Here is an 18,315-nt window from a genome sequence, read left to right on the forward strand (position 1 = left end):
CACGCACATATTCTGCTGAACCATACAGTCTAAATCACAGCCTTGTACAATGACACTGTTTAGTTCTGGTTAGCATCAGCAAATATTTGCAGACGGGCTGTCATAACAGGGGCATAGCTGAGAAATGCATGGGAGAAATCCAGCAGGTCTCCACTAGTAAATAAATCAGTTTGGATACTTCACCCTCTGACCCTCCTGTAGTTTTTATCTGGGAGATCCCGGCATTTCGATGCACTGGTCTCATAAATCCAGCCCCCTGGGCGCATAGAAAGTTGCCATGTTTTGACAGGAGATGTCAGTGTAGAATGTCAGATCTGAATTGGATTGGTGTCACTGAAAGACTTTGTGGTTAGCGGGAGAAGCGGAGCGGTAACCCCAAAACTAGACGATAAACACGACTGGACTGTGCGGACGTGTGGAGGAAGATAACTAGCAATGTTAAGAGTTTAAAGGTGATGAGCTAGTTTAATAAAAAAAAAAGGGGTGAAGTGAGAATGACTACGGACTGAGTAAAATATATGGATTGTTTGGGAGATTTGACCACGAGACATCAAAACTATGAATATTAAAAGACAAAGCTTAAACTATGCACTGAAACGGGCGATTTTTCAAAAAAAATACCACAAAGACAAAAGATTTTCAACATTTTAAACAGAAAAAGATTATTTTGAAGTTTTGTGTCAAAATAAAAGGCTTCAGTTTTATTTTGAAGCTTTGTGTCAAAATAAAATGCTTCAGTTTGGGCTAAGACTAAACTGGAATTATAGAGGACATATTTATTATGGTGAAAATCCACGTCCCACTTTTGCAGCATTTTCTCTCATCACCATAGTTGATGTTAAATGAAATGACCTAATATCTGTCAGCAGCTGTGAACACACTAAACACTTTTTTTATTCTGATAAATTAGAAGAAATTATACAGGAATGGAAATATAAGCTGCTCGTGATAAAATGAGTTAAAAATAACTAGTAGGCCTGTTGGATGAATAGCCAGCAGCTGTGTTTATGATTCGTGTCAGTTTTCTGGTTTGCTCCAACTTTTCTTTAAGCTGCTAAACACATCAAAATGGCTTTGAAGAATCAGTCTTTTGGAGAGTCATAAAGAAAACCATTTCCCACAATCCTTTGCTCTACATATATTTGCAAAAGTTGACTTTGCTTTGATGAGAACTTGTGGATTAAATAATTACTTTCATCAACTTTATTTTTATTTAAGGATGATTGACGCTTTTAACTCTTTCTTCCCTTTGACAATGAACGATGATGACATGCAGGTGAGAAACACCCTCTGAGCAGGCTTCCTCTTTTTCTTTAAAGCATTTAGGCTGGCGTTTCCAGTCTGCGCCGGGTTGGCATGGAGAAGCTTCCATGGACACGCAGTGAGCTGTTAGCCTACGTTCTCCAGCTCTCCTGACATGCTCTTCCCGCTGAGTGTGCTCAGCGGACAGGAGCCAGTCTAATCCCCTGATATGAGGAGCGCCCTGAGACCTGACAAAGCATTCTTCAGATAAAGGCACGCGATCACAGAGATGCTGTGGAATTCCCACAGCTGGGGGCAGGCAGACTGGCTGTGAGAGGAGTAGGAGGAGGAGGGAAAGAAAATAATGCAGAAATGTTTCTTCAAACATGAGAACTATGAGTTGACACTCATCTCCCCATTCTCCCATCTCTCCGATTCCCTCTCTGCTGTGCGTCTAAGGATCAGCGCTCTAAATGGAAACCAGACTGATAGCCATTTTGTCTCACCTGAGCCTGTCTGCGGCTGCAGCGCCCCGCTTTGCTTTTGAAGCTGTACTTCTGACTGTTCTGCTCACCCCCCTCACCCTCAGAGGCAATGCAAATGATGCTCTCTTTCTTGCAGATCAGGGAACAAGATATGAATGTTACACAGGAGGAGACAAGCGAGGGATAGAAAAGGGGAGCTGTTAAATATCAGTGGCAACCTGAAAACAAACAGCTCCCCGTCAGCTTCGTCTCTTCATCCTAGAGGACTCCTACTTTTCTTTAAGGCAGGTTCTTTGTAAAGCACTTTGCTTTGCTGTAAGGAGCTCGTTTGACAGCTAACCCAGGGAACGAGGGCAGCTAGAGGAGAAGAAAAGTCGAAGTCTAATAATTCATAGGCTTTTCTGTTGAATGTTTTTCAAGATCCACCAAGGCCTCCTTTTGAGGAAGTCAAGCTGAGATGTCTTAAAGGTCTACGTTTCAAAGATTCCCTTCAGTTATGGCATGATAAATCACCCCAAAAAATGTCAACAGAAAATAAGCATGATTTTATACTATTTGTTTAACAAACCCACAAACAAAAGAAAAACGTTTGACAGCTATGCACACAGAGCATTGACTGTATATGAGAAATGGGCTGAAGGAGTGTGACATCACAGATAGAAAATGGTTTACTTCCGTCTCGAAGCAAATTAAGTCAGTTTAGTCGCCATTTTTTCATAATATGGACGCCACCATGTTGGAGCCAGACAGCGTCGGTGAGCAATGATTGGTCCAAGTAGGTCAGAGTCAACATTTCTATGGCAACTACTCTTGCCAACCAAACGTTGGTTGGAAGTCTACACCCCTACTTGAAAGTACTACTTGAAAAGCAATGTGAAAGTGGGCTTGGGAGAATCTGTCAATCAAATGTTTTAAAAGTTCATACTTTCATTGAGGCATCTGATTGGTCAGATTATAATTTAAATAACTTGCAGAAAAATTATCATTAACAAAAAGTAGGATTATCAAGAAAATTTTGCTTAGGGCAAGAACAATTATTCGGGCAAATATATTGACTGAGTAACAGCTGTTTATTTCTCATCAGAAGAAGTCTGAGATTTTGGCTTCTTGGAAGCAGCGGCTACTTCCTGTCCAGTTCTCATATACAGTCAATGGTGTGGAGTTTTGCTAGAACCTTAGACCTCACCTATCAAAAGAACGGAACTGGAGGGAGGAGTCTCTGGCCACATCACACACAGATCCCAGGAAGGCCGGTGGCAGCAATGCGGGGTCCACCATGACGTCCTCTGCCGGAGGGCTCACCAGGCTGCGCAGGATGTCTTTCACATTCTTGCCCTTTGAGTCAGCGGACAGAGCAGGTCTGACCTCAGATGAAAGTGTCGATAACGCTTCTGAGACGGCGTCTGGTCCGTGAGCCATGCCAGAGGATGACAGGTCTGCTTCACTGGCTGCTGCAGAGGTGGGGTCTTCGCCAATACCGGAATCATAACGTCGGAGAGAGGAGCTGCCATCCACCTCTGTTCCACCAGGAACAGCTCCACTGTCTAAAAATGCACAAGATCATCATCACAGTTCTTTACAGAAAGTTGCACATATGGTTTATTGTTTAAATAAGATTACCACAAGCACAAACCAACTACAAAAAACTTAGAGCACAATATTGGCACACATTTTTATGTACTTTTTTTGTTATCCACTAACATAATACTAGCAACGATTCACTTTCCCCACAATTTGATTCACACCCTGATTTTTCACAATTTTATTCTGGTTTGATATACGACTTGTGTACTACAAAACAACAACGAAATTCAAAAAAATTTAAAAAAAATTTTTTTTTGCTAGCAAGAAAGTAACAATGAAGAAAACAACTTCTGATTGGCTTATACTAAGCCTGGTGTACGTTGTTAATAAAATAAATAATAAATACTAGCTGAATATAGCATAACTGCTTCTTCCCCTACCCCTCTGGCGTCTACCTACACCTCCAATTGTAGGGGCATTTGAAGTCTTTTGAAAGGGAAACCGTTGCGGTGGAGGGACACAGAGAGAAATGCATTTTTTTCTCGTGGATGTGCTCTGAAGCACACGTGTTTACATGTAAATATAGGCAATGACTTTTTCGTTTCAGCGCGCATTTTTTTAAATTATAAAACTGATGTTGCTATGCATTTTCCCGGCTATTCGCCAACGTGGATGACAGGCGACTATTGATGACATCATCAAATGGGAGTGGCATCCGAATTAGAAATGAATTCAATTCAATGGTGTGACATAAGGTTCAGATTTAAAGCCAAACCAAAGCATGCTAGGTGCTAAGAGTCAAAACCACCTCCACGAACCTGCTGCATCATCTTCAACTGCACCTGCAAAAGATATGATCATATCATTGTTTGCATACCTGAGCTTCTGGCAGACTGAGATCGTTGAGGGTGCCTCTTATCATTGTGTGGCTCCAAGATGTCCCGGTACTTGGAAACCATGAGGACTGAGATGAAGTAAACCACCGCAAGAGCCAAAAACTGAGCCTGCTTACTGTCCACCTAAAACACGCACAAAGTTATATTACCTACTTTAAATTTGGGAATTCTTTTAAAAAAGTAGCCCAAAAAAGAAGCAAAAGATTTTTTTATTTATTTGTTTTTATTATACTCACGATATCTCTGAAGACAATGGCCCTGAGGCGATTAATGTCCATGTCCTGAAGCAGGCGGTCCAGATCTCTGATTGGAGACATGCCGCCCGTCACTGCATCAACTGGACTCTGTGCATTTACGAAAAATCAAACCACATGAACACAAGAATCGAAACATCTAATCTTACTCCCGAGGATCATTTGTGGAACAAGATGAGGTTCAAAAACTCCTTTTTAGGAAGCCGTCCCTCCAGAGATCAAGTCTTCAACATAATGGCTTTTCTATGGAGCCCGCTGCATTACAAATGAGTTTTAACACCCTTGTTCGGGGAAAGAGCATCTTGACTTTACTGGAAGTCACCGGATCAAATCAAAGGGGCAATGACAAAGGGCTTAGTCTGGTGTAACAAATAGCAACGCGTGCAGTAATATAATATGATCTGAGCTAATGCAATAACACTCGCTGGTGGAGGGAACAAAGGACAGAATGGCACATGGCATGTTGCTGTGAATATGGGGAGTAAAAAAGGGGAAAATAATAACAAGAGCCAACGTTGGAAAATGACAAAACTTAAGGAAAATTTGTGGAATACTTGCCTGCGCAGTCGCAGATTTAGCTGTTCCGAGTAAAGTGCTGGGCATGGCTGGGTGGCTGCGCACCACGCTTTCTGCGCCATGCTTTAATTGGGTTTGCTGGCACTCCAGACAGTTTCTCACTGCCATAGCACACACTAGGGAGGGACAGAAAATGATATGTTCTGTGACACCATATAAACAAAAATGTATGCCAGGGAAACATTCTTTATAGAACAAAAATCCCAGTTACACTATTTCCTCATGGGAAAAAAATAAAAAAATCCAATGAGATTCTAGAGGAGAGCAGGGGACGAGGAGCTGAGAGAGATAAAAACAAAAGAGAAAGAGTGGGGCCGTGACAAGGTCAGTGTTCCGGCCAACTCTGGCAGCACCGCTCACTCTTTCTTGCTCCACCTCTCCTCCCAAGGTCATAGTGCGGGGGGATTCTCCTGAATCATCCCCAGTGTGCAGCTCCCATAATAAATGAAAGTGCGGGTGTGTGTACATGCTGAGTATGCAGCAAGATGCGCCCTTCAGCACAGAACAACATCTTATTGTCCGGCAACTGGAGGTGAGAAGCGGCCGGCTTAAGGCGTGTAACTCGAGGTAGGGGCTTGGAGTCGCTCCAAGACGCTGCTGCTCCACGCTTGACAACTGACAAATGTTAACTCGGCTGCATTAAGATTACGAAGGAGGAAATTATTCGGTCTGGAAATGGGCTTGCCTTTTCCATTAGAACCACTCTTTCATACGACCATTTATAAAAAAAAAAAAAAAAAAAGAGAGAGGGCAAGGGAGGGGCGGGGGCGGGAAAACCTTGTTACCGTGCTCCAAAATCAGATTAGGTGCCAGCAATGGGGAGTGTATACCTCATCAAATATTGATTTCATAACAGCTGCTTTCTAAAACCACAGCTATGATGGCATTATTTTCCTGCAGACGCTTTGCAGAAGAAATTAGATCTGTAAAAAATGCTGGACAGCAAGCCATTTTTCAGGGGTTTTTTAAGCAACCATCATTTTCTTAGGAAAAACCGACACAAATTAACTGCTTTTTTTTTTGCCAAATTGAAATAACCCGGAAAAAACATAATTTTGATCGTCCTTGCTTGTGCACCAAATATTTACCAATAAAGCTCTCTAAAAATATTTCATTTACTTATTTATAGATCCTGCAAAAGGAAACAAAGGCCTCAGGCTATGCAGGAGTGCTGCGCAGTCAAAGCCATAACAGACAACTCTCTACATCACCCTAGCAGCCATTTCAAAGTGTTGCCGTGCAGCGGGGTTATAACAACAGGATAATACAGAGCTGATATGAGCCCAGTGAAAGTGGTGGGAGGATGAGGGCAGCATCTGGAGAACAGTGGGAAAACAGCAGAAAGGAAAGATTACAGGAGGAAGGGTTGAAAGAGGCAAGAGGGAGCTGTGACTCGGGCTGAGACGGAAAGTTGCTGGCGGCCGCTGTGAGCCGAATCGAGATGACAGGACGGGGAGAACAGTGAACAGGAGATAAAACCCTGTCAGGAGTTAGAGATGAGGATAAGGACATGTCAACGTGTGCAAAACAGGAAATAATTTCTGTTTTGTTTTTTTGTAAATGATAAATCTTTAAAGAAACGCCTAAACATTTAGAATAAATAAATACAATTATTAATTAGAGTAGAGTAACTCAGGAGGAATACACATTTTAGACAGCAAGAAAAACAATCTAGACAAATGTTTAAAGAAGGTTCACAAAACTTTATCCAAAAAGGACTTCCATTTCTAAAAAAAGATTCAGCTTTGTCTTGACAAAAGGTTTGATAAATTTGATATGAAGTTTGAACCTTCTTTAAAATCAAATTTCAATCAAAACTATCAAGTGCTTAAGTTTCTGTTTAACATAAATAACATCATCAAATCCTATTTTCTAAGCAAATCTAAGATAAACAACACAATTTCATTTAAGATATTTGTCAAAAATAACATTTAGAAGGAAAAACCATAAGGGCAATAGTATTAGTACAATAATATGTACAATATGTACATATTACATTAAAGGAAGTAGTACAGGACAGCTTTCTGAAAAATATCAACTGAAGTCTGAAGTCAAATTTGCAGTATTTTCAAAATTTGATGCAAACTAAACGGCTAGACTGTTAATAAAAAAGTGTAATAAAGAGAGCTGTTAGGACTTTCTGGTGTAATAATCCAAGCTTATTTAAAAAAACATAATTAGATTAAGATATAGAACACCAAATATTGCTCAGCTATCACACACTAAAACTTAAACACAGAGTCCAAATTTCACCCTCCTTTAGAGCCTGGAACTTTGTAAACATTCTTCCACATCATCAAAAAATAAGATTTAAAAAAAAAAAAAAAGAACAAGACTTGGTTTAGACGATAAGAAATATGTTTCTTTAAAAATAACAAAGAGGTGCCACACTTGTATATCGGTCATGAAATGTGTTTGTGGATTTAGAAGGAATGCAGCAGCAGTGAATGCTCTTACCAAGGCGAAGGCACTGCCGCAGAATCCCCCCAGAGGACATGTTTTTCTCCGCTTCTATCTCTGTGAAGTTCAGACAGCTGGCAAAAATGAGAACATCTGCGAGGTTGATGAGGCGCTGCATGAAGGTAACCGAAGCCTCAAGAGTCAAGCCTTGAGACGGCTCAATGTTCTCCAGTTCATGCTGAAAGTCAACAGAAGAAAATATTGAAAATACAATTTTTAATTCCCCAAAAAAACCGCAAAGTTTTAAGCTAAGTAAGTTCTTGTAAAAACCCATTTCTTGCAGGAAAAAAATATTTTGAAACTCAGGAAAACCTTTTTTTGTTGATGCCATTTGTAGGCTATTTGTGGCAGCAACACAAAAGCAGACTTGCAAAGATGCTATTTTTCTTCATTAAGCTGTAAATTTGTTTGTGAGTCAGACACAGCCGAATGGACCTGAACTTTAATGGAATTGGGCTTCTACCCATTTCTTAGACAGGCAGGATGGGTCACAGGCAGAGGCAAAGAATCATGGGAGAGCTCTGCAGTCACGGAGGTCAGGCACGAAAAAAAACAACAAACTAACATTGTTAGCAAACAGTTAACTGTAGTCTAATGCGATTGGCAAAGGTCAATGTGGATTGATAACTTCCTGCACCCAGTCTCATCTTCTAAATATACGGCAATGGACACAAAATGACCGGGCGGGCATTACATGACTCACAGAGGAAGACGTGGCAGCAGACAGCAGAGGTAAAATGCCTCCACAAGCCATGATGAGATTGTCCACGACCTGGGAGATTAGGTGAACGCTGTTGTGGACGAACACGATGTTCTCGCTGTTGTTCACAATGTCCGGAATCGTCTTTGTGGAGTTACTGAGGAGCAACAAACGGAAAATTGTATCCGACGTTAGAGAAAATAATCAAAGCAGAAATTCGCCTTTGGAATAAAATGTATTAAATAAACTCTGTAATAAAAGCCCAATTAAACCACAAAATAAACCGTTTATAGTACTTTCACAATTAATATAAAGGTTTGGCCATTGATTTTGAACCATTTTATAAATAAAATAAAAATTCTAGGAACTTGATCAATTAAAGCATGAAAATATTGTTACATTTTCTCTACACTTTTAACTTAAGGACAAAACTATGGGGAAGATTACATTAATAATAGAATTCTTGAACTTTCTTACATCAAAAAAAAAGATTCTTTATGGTGTTGCAAGATAAACCTTATTATTATTATTATAAGGTAAAAAAAAAAATCATACGACAGAAACTGATCAAGTAAATGCATATTTATACTCTTAAGTTGTTTAATATAGTCTCTTTTTAAAGGTACTGGTAAAATAAGATAAAAAAAAATTAAATCAGTAATTTTAAGATAATTTGTGCAAAAATAATTAATTTCTACAAAAAGTCATAACATTTTTGTGCATTTTTTTTGTGAAGCATTCACTGACAAAGGTTTTTGGCCCAAAAGCTAACAATAATGAATTGTTTGTACACATTTGCTACAAACACTTGTATTTAAGAGGTGAACTACTATTCCAACATTGTATAAAATTTGCACAGAACTCTGTAAAGAGCTTCAGAGTGATTTAAAATTCAGGAAATTCTGGCACTGCTCTTTAATGGGAAATAAATACAGCTTTCACTTTGATCTTCTTTCTAGTGTCCTTTCGGCTGCTTCCTCAAAGCGCTGCCACAGCCTCTGCCTCCATTTAACCCTACTATCTGCAAACCCCCTTTTCACTGCGCCCATAAATTGCATCTTTAATCTTCCTTTAGCTTCTGGTGGTAATTGCATTAAAGGCTTAAACAGAGTTTGGGGTTTACAGAAAATAAAAACTAATTCCTGTTTGTAATAGAATTCAATTTCCAAGGCTTTAAAAGTCAGCAAACTTTTATTTTCCCTCAACAAATATAGTTAATTGAAGTTTTAGCACACTAATTTAACACAAGGTTCCTCTACCTTCTCCACATCTGGACATCTGTCTCTATAGAGAAGAGCAGGTCGGTGAGAAGGCGCTGGTGCATGTGGGACCAGCGAAATTCTGGGATGCGGAACATGGTGGAGCGAGGCGCTGGCGTGCCGCCTTCTCTCTGCTGGCCTGAAGAACTTCCTGCCTCTGGTGCTGCTGCAACTGCTTGACCCTGGTTTGTGTCCTAGAGAAACCCACCAGTCCAAAAAACATGGAGAGCTTCAGCACAGGGTTCAGTTCACAGAGTGCTTGTGTTGGCTTTGGAAACAGGAAATACACTCGTACCGCTGAGGAGGCATCTTTTAGTTCAAGCCCCCTGGTGTCTGACGCCACATTGGACACATCCAGTCTGGCAATTTTGATCTCCTTGGTCTTGCTGTGAGAATCTGGGCTCCTGGGTGTGTCAGAGCTGGAGATGTTGCTGTCAGGAGCAGCAGACTGGGTTTCTTCTGCGGTTGTCGTGTCACCAGCCTTTGAAGGCTGATCTGGAGCCTCTTGGGATGAAGAGGTCGGTGTGGTGTCCGACGGTTGCTGGTCCTTTGTATCGGTATCGGAGGAAGACTGTACATTGCCGACATCCTCTTTAGGTGCTCCGGCGTCACTCTGTTGTGGTGCTACAATTGAAGTGTTTTCATTTTCCAAACAAGGATTCTTCTCATCTACCTTTTCTTGTTCCATACTCTCCTGATTCTCTGACTGTTCTTCACTTTTAACCTCCTCTTCTCCCTGTTCACTGGATTTCCTTTTACTATCAGCTTCACCTGCCGCCTTTTCCCCTACCTCACCTTCTTCTCCAGTAGCGGCAGAAACATAAGACTCCTCTAAACTATCATCAGCGTCACTTGGCTGAACCTGGTCACTTACAGATGACATGTCAACCAAGTCTTCATTGAAGATAGAAGCTCCACCAGCTCCGGAGTTCTCCAGAGAGGCTGCAGGTTCAGATGACGTTTGCTCGGCCTCATCTGCCTTTTCTGGGGGGTTTTCGGCTTCAGAGGACGAGGACGCGTCTTTGTTTTCTGGTTTTTTATCATCGCTCTCAGCAGCTGGGTCATCACTTCTGGATGGCGCCGAATCGGGCTCTTTAGAGTTGGTCATTTCAATCACAGCAACTTCATTTTCCTTTCCAACATCCAACCCATCACTGGAGTTCTCCTCCGCCCCCTTCTGTTCTTTGTCTTCATCTCTGCCCAAGATGTTGGACACAGTGATGGATGCGGGCTCCCTATCCTCACTGTCCGAGCGTGGCCTGGAGGTTAGCGTGGAGTTGGATGCTGAGTCGAGGGATTTCTGAGAAACACCGTCCACCGTCAGCTCAATAACAGTGGAGGGCGCCGTCTCCTCTGCTGACGACCCGTTAATACATGTTGTAGCCTCAGAGCTTTCGCTGACACCAGAGATGGTGCGAATGGCGCCTCCAGAGCCAGCAAACTCCTGATCCTGGTACTGACGGAACATCCGAGAGAGATTTTCTTTGTGCTGCTCGAAAGCGACCTGTTAGGGCAGTTGACACAAATGTTAGCAAAGCCACCAATGAGTCACGCATCTAAATGGTGAAGTCAGAAATTTGAAATCCTCAACTTTCTTCTAAAACTCATGTTCAGAACTCGTGTTTTTTGTTTATTTTTTTAATTCTAAACATGATTTTTTGAATTTAACACATTAAAAAGCTATCCTTAGTTATTTTAAATAATATTTTCCTAGTAAAAAAATATATTAGGACAATTGTCCTTTAACTCTTTAAAATACTACAAAGTAGATTCTTAGAAAAGAAAAAGGGGGAACAAAATTAAAAAAAAATAAAAATAAACAATTTTTCCAGTAGTAAAGTACTTTGTGAAAAGACAATTGGAAAGAGTCATGTAAGCTTAGACTGTAGTAACCTGTTGCGACTGATATGCATCTGCAGATCAGGGAAAACCTGGCATTCGTTTATAAATAAATTATTTTATAGCATTTGAGCTTAAAAATGCCATGGAGGACCAGTCTATCTGACCAATGCCAAACACATTAACCTGTAAGGTGTGATGTACACTGCAAACAGGTAAACCACAACCCTTAGCACAAAAAGTACTACATTTGAAGATCATTTTTATTAAGTATACTTGAGTATAAGTATTGCAAGTACACTGTAGACCTTGTAGTGTAGGACGTATACTAACAAAATGCTTCTTCCGACTAAATTGGAACATTTTAAGTTTACAATATTTAGATAATATATAAAAAGTAAACTTTACGTACAGCACCTCGCATTTAGTATAGACCAAGTATACTTGGAGTACACGTAAGCAGATGACTTTTTGCCAAGGAAAAAGGTATACATATAGATTAAAAAAAAAAAAAAAAATCATTCTATGAGATGTCGAGACATTTCCAGAATTACTTTTAAACAACCACTACCAGCCTAGACTTTTTAGACTCGAAGATTGATTGATATGAGCAAACATAATTTTCACATTTGCTCTTACACTTCTGTTTAGACACCACAATCTTTAAACGTATTCATAGCAGAGACATATTTAAAACTTCTTTAAATGCAGCTACCCAAGGCCCTATTATCCTCCATCAGTCTTCCTAACATCTGATACTGGTAGACTAGACTGCTTGTCTATACCAACAATGGTCTACAGTGGCATTTGAGGAAGAGCCCATCCATGTAAGCAGTCATAGATTAGCGGTAGATACTATTAGTGTGTGTCTTCTAGCTGTGCTGACTGCGTGTCCAGCATCGACAAATCCTCCCACGCCTAATTTAAGAGCCTGCATTAATCACTGTGTTTGGAGGACAGAGAGTCAAAGATGGGTTGGGGCGGTGGAGGGCGGTATGGGGGTGGTGGGGTAGTGAAACTAGACCCACTTTGCTCCTTTTTCACCTGAGGCTATTTAGACAGGAGGAAAGGGAGAGGGACGGCGGAAAACGAAAGGAAACGAGGACGACGAAGATGAAAAGGACGGAAGAAAAATTGCAAAGGGGCAAAAAAGAAAGCAAGTGAGTCACGGAGAGAGGAAGAAAGCTGATTATTTGTAATTAATTAGGCGTTATTGTTCTAAATTAGCCCGCTACACGGATGCTCATTAATCGTCTGCAGTGGGAGGCACTGATTGGTAATCCATAACTGCTTTCTGAGTGCCCTGCCTGTTCCAAACGCGCCAGTGGTCCGTCTCTTTCTCTCCCTGCAGTGATCACACAGCGAGACCCTCACACCCATCAGTTTGTGCTTAATTTGACGTTTAGCATTTTCTGCAATTAAAAGGCTGCATTCAGAGAGCACTGCTGCGGACATTACACAGGAAAGCAGTCAAGCGCATATCACCGCAGATCCAGGATGCTTTCTGTGCATTAGGATGATGTATGTTGGCCTTAAATGGGGCTCCGCAACAGATCCAGTTACCATTAGACAGAGGTGGAATAAGCCTGTGGTTTTTCAGAGAGCATTTAGCCTTTGCTGCAATATATAGAAACTGCCCTGGGTGGCTACAGCATCAGCACTGATCTAATCTAATTTCAGCCTACTCCACGACTGGCCCCAGCCTTAGTGGGTTATAGAAAAATGTTATGGTAATTCAGAGAAGCATGGTGAGCCTCTCTAATGTGACAGGTAACATGGCATTGGTTGAATGCGGCCGATCACACACGCAATTTGAAAGGATTCGTATGGGGGGGGGGGGGGGGGGGTATTACTGAAGAAAACTGATTGTGATTAAAAAAAAAAAAACATTTGCAAAACAAATATTACATCACATTCCCAAAAGGAACCATGTTTACAAAAATCCTCAATGTGGCTTCTTTTAACTGTCCTAAAATAAAGAATTCAAAACATTCGATGGGCAAACAAAAAAGCTGAAGTTCTCCCTAAAAATCTAGGAGACATGAGAGAATAGGTTAGCAAATTCCTTCCAAAAAAAAAAAAAAAAAGGCAAAACAATTATTGATAACCTGATCAACAACCCCCAAAATATTGTCATGCTTCAAAAATGAGTAAATATATCTATTCATTTTAACAATGACTCGATTTATGTCAGAATTTCTCATTGTGGCTATGATTCATAGTAGATATTGGTTTTGAACGATCCGATTCACGGACCTAAAATCAATCCAGTTCACCTTTAGCCAAAACTTCAACCAGTGTGACTCAGAGAAAAATACCTGAACAGTACAGGCGAAGTTGTCCAGATTCCTTGCAAGATAATCAAGTGTAAATTAAATAAGTGTACAAACAAGTAAACAAGAATTAATGGAAACCCATTAACATTTTAGTTTCATAAAGTTCAGCCCACTGTTATTTTCCTACTTCAAAATATTCAAAGACGTGTGTTTTTGCTAAATTCAGTGTTTCCACACACTGAACTGGATTGATGGACTGATCAGTTTTTGCTGCCATCCCACATGTGTTTTCCGCTGTGATGGTGGTTTTAACCTTATAGTAAAATAATCCTTCGATGCCACAATCCAAATAGTATTTTCCAATATCAATATAAATCAATTTTTTCATTTTAAACTTATTTTATAATCGCTTAGGTCAATTTGATCTGGTTGGATCATAGGAATATAAATCAATTCACTGATTACTCGTTACACTACTAGTAAACATTATTTCATCACACACGACTCGTTTTTTTTTTCCTGTAGTCTTATTTTACAGGTGAAAAAGTGATGTCATATAATCCAGTGTTTTTCAACCAGTGTGCCGCGGCACACTAGTGTGCCGTGGGAGATGGTCAAGTGTGCCGTGGAGAAATTGCCCTCATTAATCATTCACTGATCTAAAAACATTTCCCATCTCCAGGATATCAGCTCTTTGTTCATCCAAACAGGCCCTGATAAAACACTGAGTAGTTAGGAATATGAAAGATCTTAAAATTACTTTTTCTTTTTTGTTTATTTAATTCTATTAAAGACATTTTGATAAGGATCACGTTACCGCGATTTCCCTGCAGCTATGACAGTTTGCGGAAAAGTCCCGTCCCTTTAACTGTCTCCACCAATCATTCTTGAAGGCTTAATCACATGTCATCAGTCTGACCAATCAGAAGTGCTTAAAGTCTTCACTTCCTTGTTCTTAATTCTGCTGATAAAGTCGCTCAGTTCTAACAAAAATACCGGCTAAAGCTCTTCTTTAGCGATGTAGCTTTCCACAGAGTCCGGTGTCAGACCGTGAAACAAGTGGACAATACAATAAAGCTCAGAGACGCCAGTCTTTCTGCAAGTTTTCGGCACTTTTCACACTACATCTCCCATGATGCATTGGCTTAAAGAGATAGCGTCCCAGCGCACAATGAGTTGTCCTTGCGAAACGCCTTGAAACCCCAACAAACAAACAGTTTCTAAATTTTTCTAATTTAACCTTCATTTCATCTCTTAGAAAAAACAGCCGCAACTTCCTGCTTTTCCGGCCACAATTATCCCAAAAATACACGTGAGATTGCGGGCGGGTGTGGGGGGGGGCTGTCGATCAATACAGACCATGAATTTCTGTTTTTTTTTTTTTTTTTTTGGATGCTGGTGTGCCGCGGGATTTTTGTCAAGGTTAAAGTGTGCCGTGGCTCAAAAAAGGTTGAAAAACACTGATATAATCTAACTTCCACCTTTTCTTTCACCTGAGCTCCCTTTCCCAACTACGGTACTCGCATGCATCCTCCTCTACTCTGACATGAATTGAAGCCAGCTGAGAGGAGAAGGATAAAGGGCCTTGGGACCCTTCACTTTCCCTTTTATGAAGATCCTTGTTCACAGATTGACTTTTGAGGAGAGAAATGGACAGAGGGGGAGGGGGGCACCTTGGACGGGATGAGTGGGAGGGCTGTTTGTGTCAGTGTGCCCACCTGCAGGAACATCTGTCTGATCGGAGGGGCACATGTGCACGTGCGCCTCACCACTGATGACTGACAGATACACACAACCACACACAAAGGAAGCTGCAGCCTTTCCCTTCTTAGACCCATTTAGACAAAATGAAGGAAGGAAATTAACTAAAACTTTGTGGCCACTCTCAGAACAACTGCTGGTGTGCAGTAACACAGGGTTAAATTTGTGGCATAGTAAAAATGTCCTTATATTCTGAAAATTGATGACAAAAGAGCATGCATGACCAAAATCAAGCATACCGTTGTCCCATTACTAAACTATCACAAAAAAGAACACAAATCAGATGATTTTAACACAAAAATATGCAGAAATGTATGTAGAATAAGGCGTGCACATGAGAATATATAATAACCCTCCAACCGCCAGAGCATTGCAAGCTCTACTTCTGTTAAAGGCACATGTGCAAACATGTATTTGCAAATGCATATATGCACTTATCATGAGGCTCCCAGTGGGATGGTTGTATTTATGAGGGCTTGTTTCTGCGATTGTTCCTGTGTAGCTGCGATGAATATTCAATGTGCTCTGAGAAAGAAGGCTTCCATGGAACCCAGGAGGAAAGAAGGGCAAAGACAAAATGTGGCTGGTAACTCGCATTCACTCAAGCACTTGTGTGCTCGCACACAAACACACAAATGTACACACAGCCCTGCAGCAGTGGGAGGAGAGAGCAACAGTGACAAACAACTCTGGTGCGACAAAGGTGGCAGGAAATCTATCAAACGGGACAATAAAATTGCAATTGAGTTTCTTTAGCTTTTTTTTTATAGCAGATGCATGTATCTGGGTGGCTAGCACCCCTCTACAGCTATCTGATGCAGAGGCAGCTCCCAGCATTCATAGCGTGTGTGCCTGGCTCGGGTTAATTTACACACTCGGCACAAAAATGTATAGCCAAGGTTAGAGAAGAAAAAAGGAAAAATTTTCTCCTGACGTATCATAAGCAAAAGTGTCCAGAAAAGCAATATCTCCCCTAAAAATTGATAACTAGTTGAATCTGTTTTTAAAAGAATATTTCTCTGTGCATATTACAACTGGATATAAATTTCATATGCTTTCTAAATAAGTGTCACGGTGCAGTGAAAAAATGAAGGCGGTATTCTCTGTTGTAATCTCCGTCCCATCCTGGCACATCTCTTCTGCAGCTGTTTGAGGTGTGGCGAGACGCAGCCGCTTCCAAACAAACCAGACACAACACAGACGCGCGCAGCGCCCCGTTAATTGCTGCCTTCAGACAGCTCCTCTCCCCGGCAGTCTGTCTGTGCCCCCTGTTGGATGGTGGCGCTCAAAGCAACAGCAGCACAGTGAAGAGTCTCATCTCCCTAGCACTTCTTTTAGCAAACATTTAAACCTGCCAGGCCGTAAAAAAATTATTTATATATATAGTTTTTTTTTTTTTTTAAACCTCCCCAGACCACAGTGTGACACCAACCTCTATTACTCCACTGCTCTGGAGCAAAGCTCTGCAACATGATATCAACAGTGGATTTCTAAAGCAGCGATTTGAGCTCAGCTTTTGGAAATAGGAAGTGCCACAAGTTTGTTTTCATTCAGCGACCAGAAACAAAAAGTTCTTCATGACAGGAAGATTTGGTTTATACAAGAACCAGCTTTTAGGTTACAGTCCCTACATAACTTCCATTGGTTAATCTGATAGAGCCAAGCTTTAATTATGTCACTACAATACTAGTTTTTGATGCAAGTAAAATGCTAGATTTTTGATAAATAGATGTTTTATAAACTAAAAATTTAAAAAAGTTGCATAACAGTTTGGACAAAAAGTTACTGACTCGATTATTTTGCAACAAGATTTCACAAACAAGTAAAAGTTGATCATAAAATCTGTGTTTATCGTGGCCTTTGTTCTGAGGGGTCCGTGAATATAACGAGCGCCCTGACCTTGGAGTGGGTGATGGACAGTGTGTCCACCCAGACGCGCCAGCCGCCCCACTCATACTTGATGGCGTGGTAGAGCAGAATGCGGAAGATGGCGTACACCATCTCGGTGATTTTCTGCTCCTCGCTGTTTCTTGGATTGATGAAGCACAGAGAGAGCATCCAGTCCTGCCATACGGAGCACTGCAGCAGGCTCCTGCGGCAAAACAAAAGAGCATGCCGACTGAGGAGGAGGAGGAGATGCTGAGGGGCTCCAAAAGTCATCACTGCAGGGACTGAAGCACTTCTCTCTCCTGTGGAGCGCCGGGATTCTTACCTGCGGTTTTCTCTGCTGTTGTTGAACAGTTTGATCATATCTGACAGGAAGACCCTGCGCACCTCCATGCTCTCGGGAGATTGGGGAGAACTCTTCAGGAGTGCAGCTATCACTTTGAGAATCTCTGAAACACAAAACGGAACAGCTTTTCCATTTACAAACGGAGATTGAGATGAAAAAAAAAAGGCATATCAAGTGCGTGGGAACAGCAAATCTCTTTAGGATTCTGTGAAATGGCACACGTGGTAGCATCCTGTTTGCTAAATTTGTAAATAAAGTTTAAAACATTTGAAGCAGCTGCATCAAAACATGTGCAAATCGTTGCGTCAAAATCCATCGGAGCCACCAAAGAATCAGAGCGCTTGGTATGAAAAACAGAACGGAGAGTAAAATTAAGGCTTTGTGGGATTGATCTTTATCATTCAGTAATAGTTTAGGCATTTTTCAAACAAGCAATGCCGAGCAGCAGACACTTCTGGACGGCTGCGCTGTGGTGAAACCGAGGAGAATGACTGTTTAGATGAATTATCTAGACAGCGTCAGGACACATTTGCGCTGAGTAAAAAGATGATGGGGCTAGGGTTTCATTTGTCTCTTCAGACTTTGGCGCTAACCAATGGCCCCCTTGCCCCGTGTTGTTTCTACGCCTTAGTCGCTCAAATTATGAGTCGCTGAACCTTTACCGCCAGAAAATTACCCCAGTATGTACTGGGAATGAGGATGAAGGGATGCCCCATTCCCTCCTTTTTTTCCCCCCTTCCATTTGCTTTTGGTTCTTTTCCCCCCCAGAGTTAATTTGAGGGAAACGCTACTTCCTCGGTTTGTTTGATT

The 18,315-nt window shown here is 41.2% G+C and overlaps 1 protein-coding gene across 2 annotated transcripts in view; it reads right to left on the reverse strand.

Annotated features, from left to right (window-relative positions):
• Positions 1 to 18,315, reverse strand: part of lrba (LPS responsive beige-like anchor protein) — a 170,940-nt gene that overhangs the window by 116,780 nt on the left and 35,845 nt on the right. For both annotated transcript variants that reach the window (XM_023957676.1, XM_023957677.1), the window contains 10 exons: positions 17,485 to 17,608; positions 17,172 to 17,364; positions 9,692 to 10,900; positions 9,397 to 9,590; positions 8,141 to 8,294; positions 7,435 to 7,615; positions 4,960 to 5,093; positions 4,384 to 4,491; positions 4,129 to 4,270; positions 2,914 to 3,271 (listed from right to left, as the gene is read on the reverse strand). In XM_023957676.1, the coding sequence (XP_023813444.1) occupies positions 2,914 to 3,271; positions 4,129 to 4,270; positions 4,384 to 4,491; positions 4,960 to 5,093; positions 7,435 to 7,615; positions 8,141 to 8,294; positions 9,397 to 9,590; positions 9,692 to 10,900; positions 17,172 to 17,364; positions 17,485 to 17,608 (2,797 nt within the window). The remainder of the gene's footprint in view (positions 1 to 2,913; positions 3,272 to 4,128; positions 4,271 to 4,383; positions 4,492 to 4,959; positions 5,094 to 7,434; positions 7,616 to 8,140; positions 8,295 to 9,396; positions 9,591 to 9,691; positions 10,901 to 17,171; positions 17,365 to 17,484; positions 17,609 to 18,315) is intronic.

The sequence above is a fragment of the Oryzias latipes genome, chromosome 1, assembly GCF_002234675.1.
Source record: "Oryzias latipes chromosome 1, ASM223467v1".
Classification (NCBI taxonomy): domain Eukaryota; kingdom Metazoa; phylum Chordata; class Actinopteri; order Beloniformes; family Adrianichthyidae; genus Oryzias; species Oryzias latipes.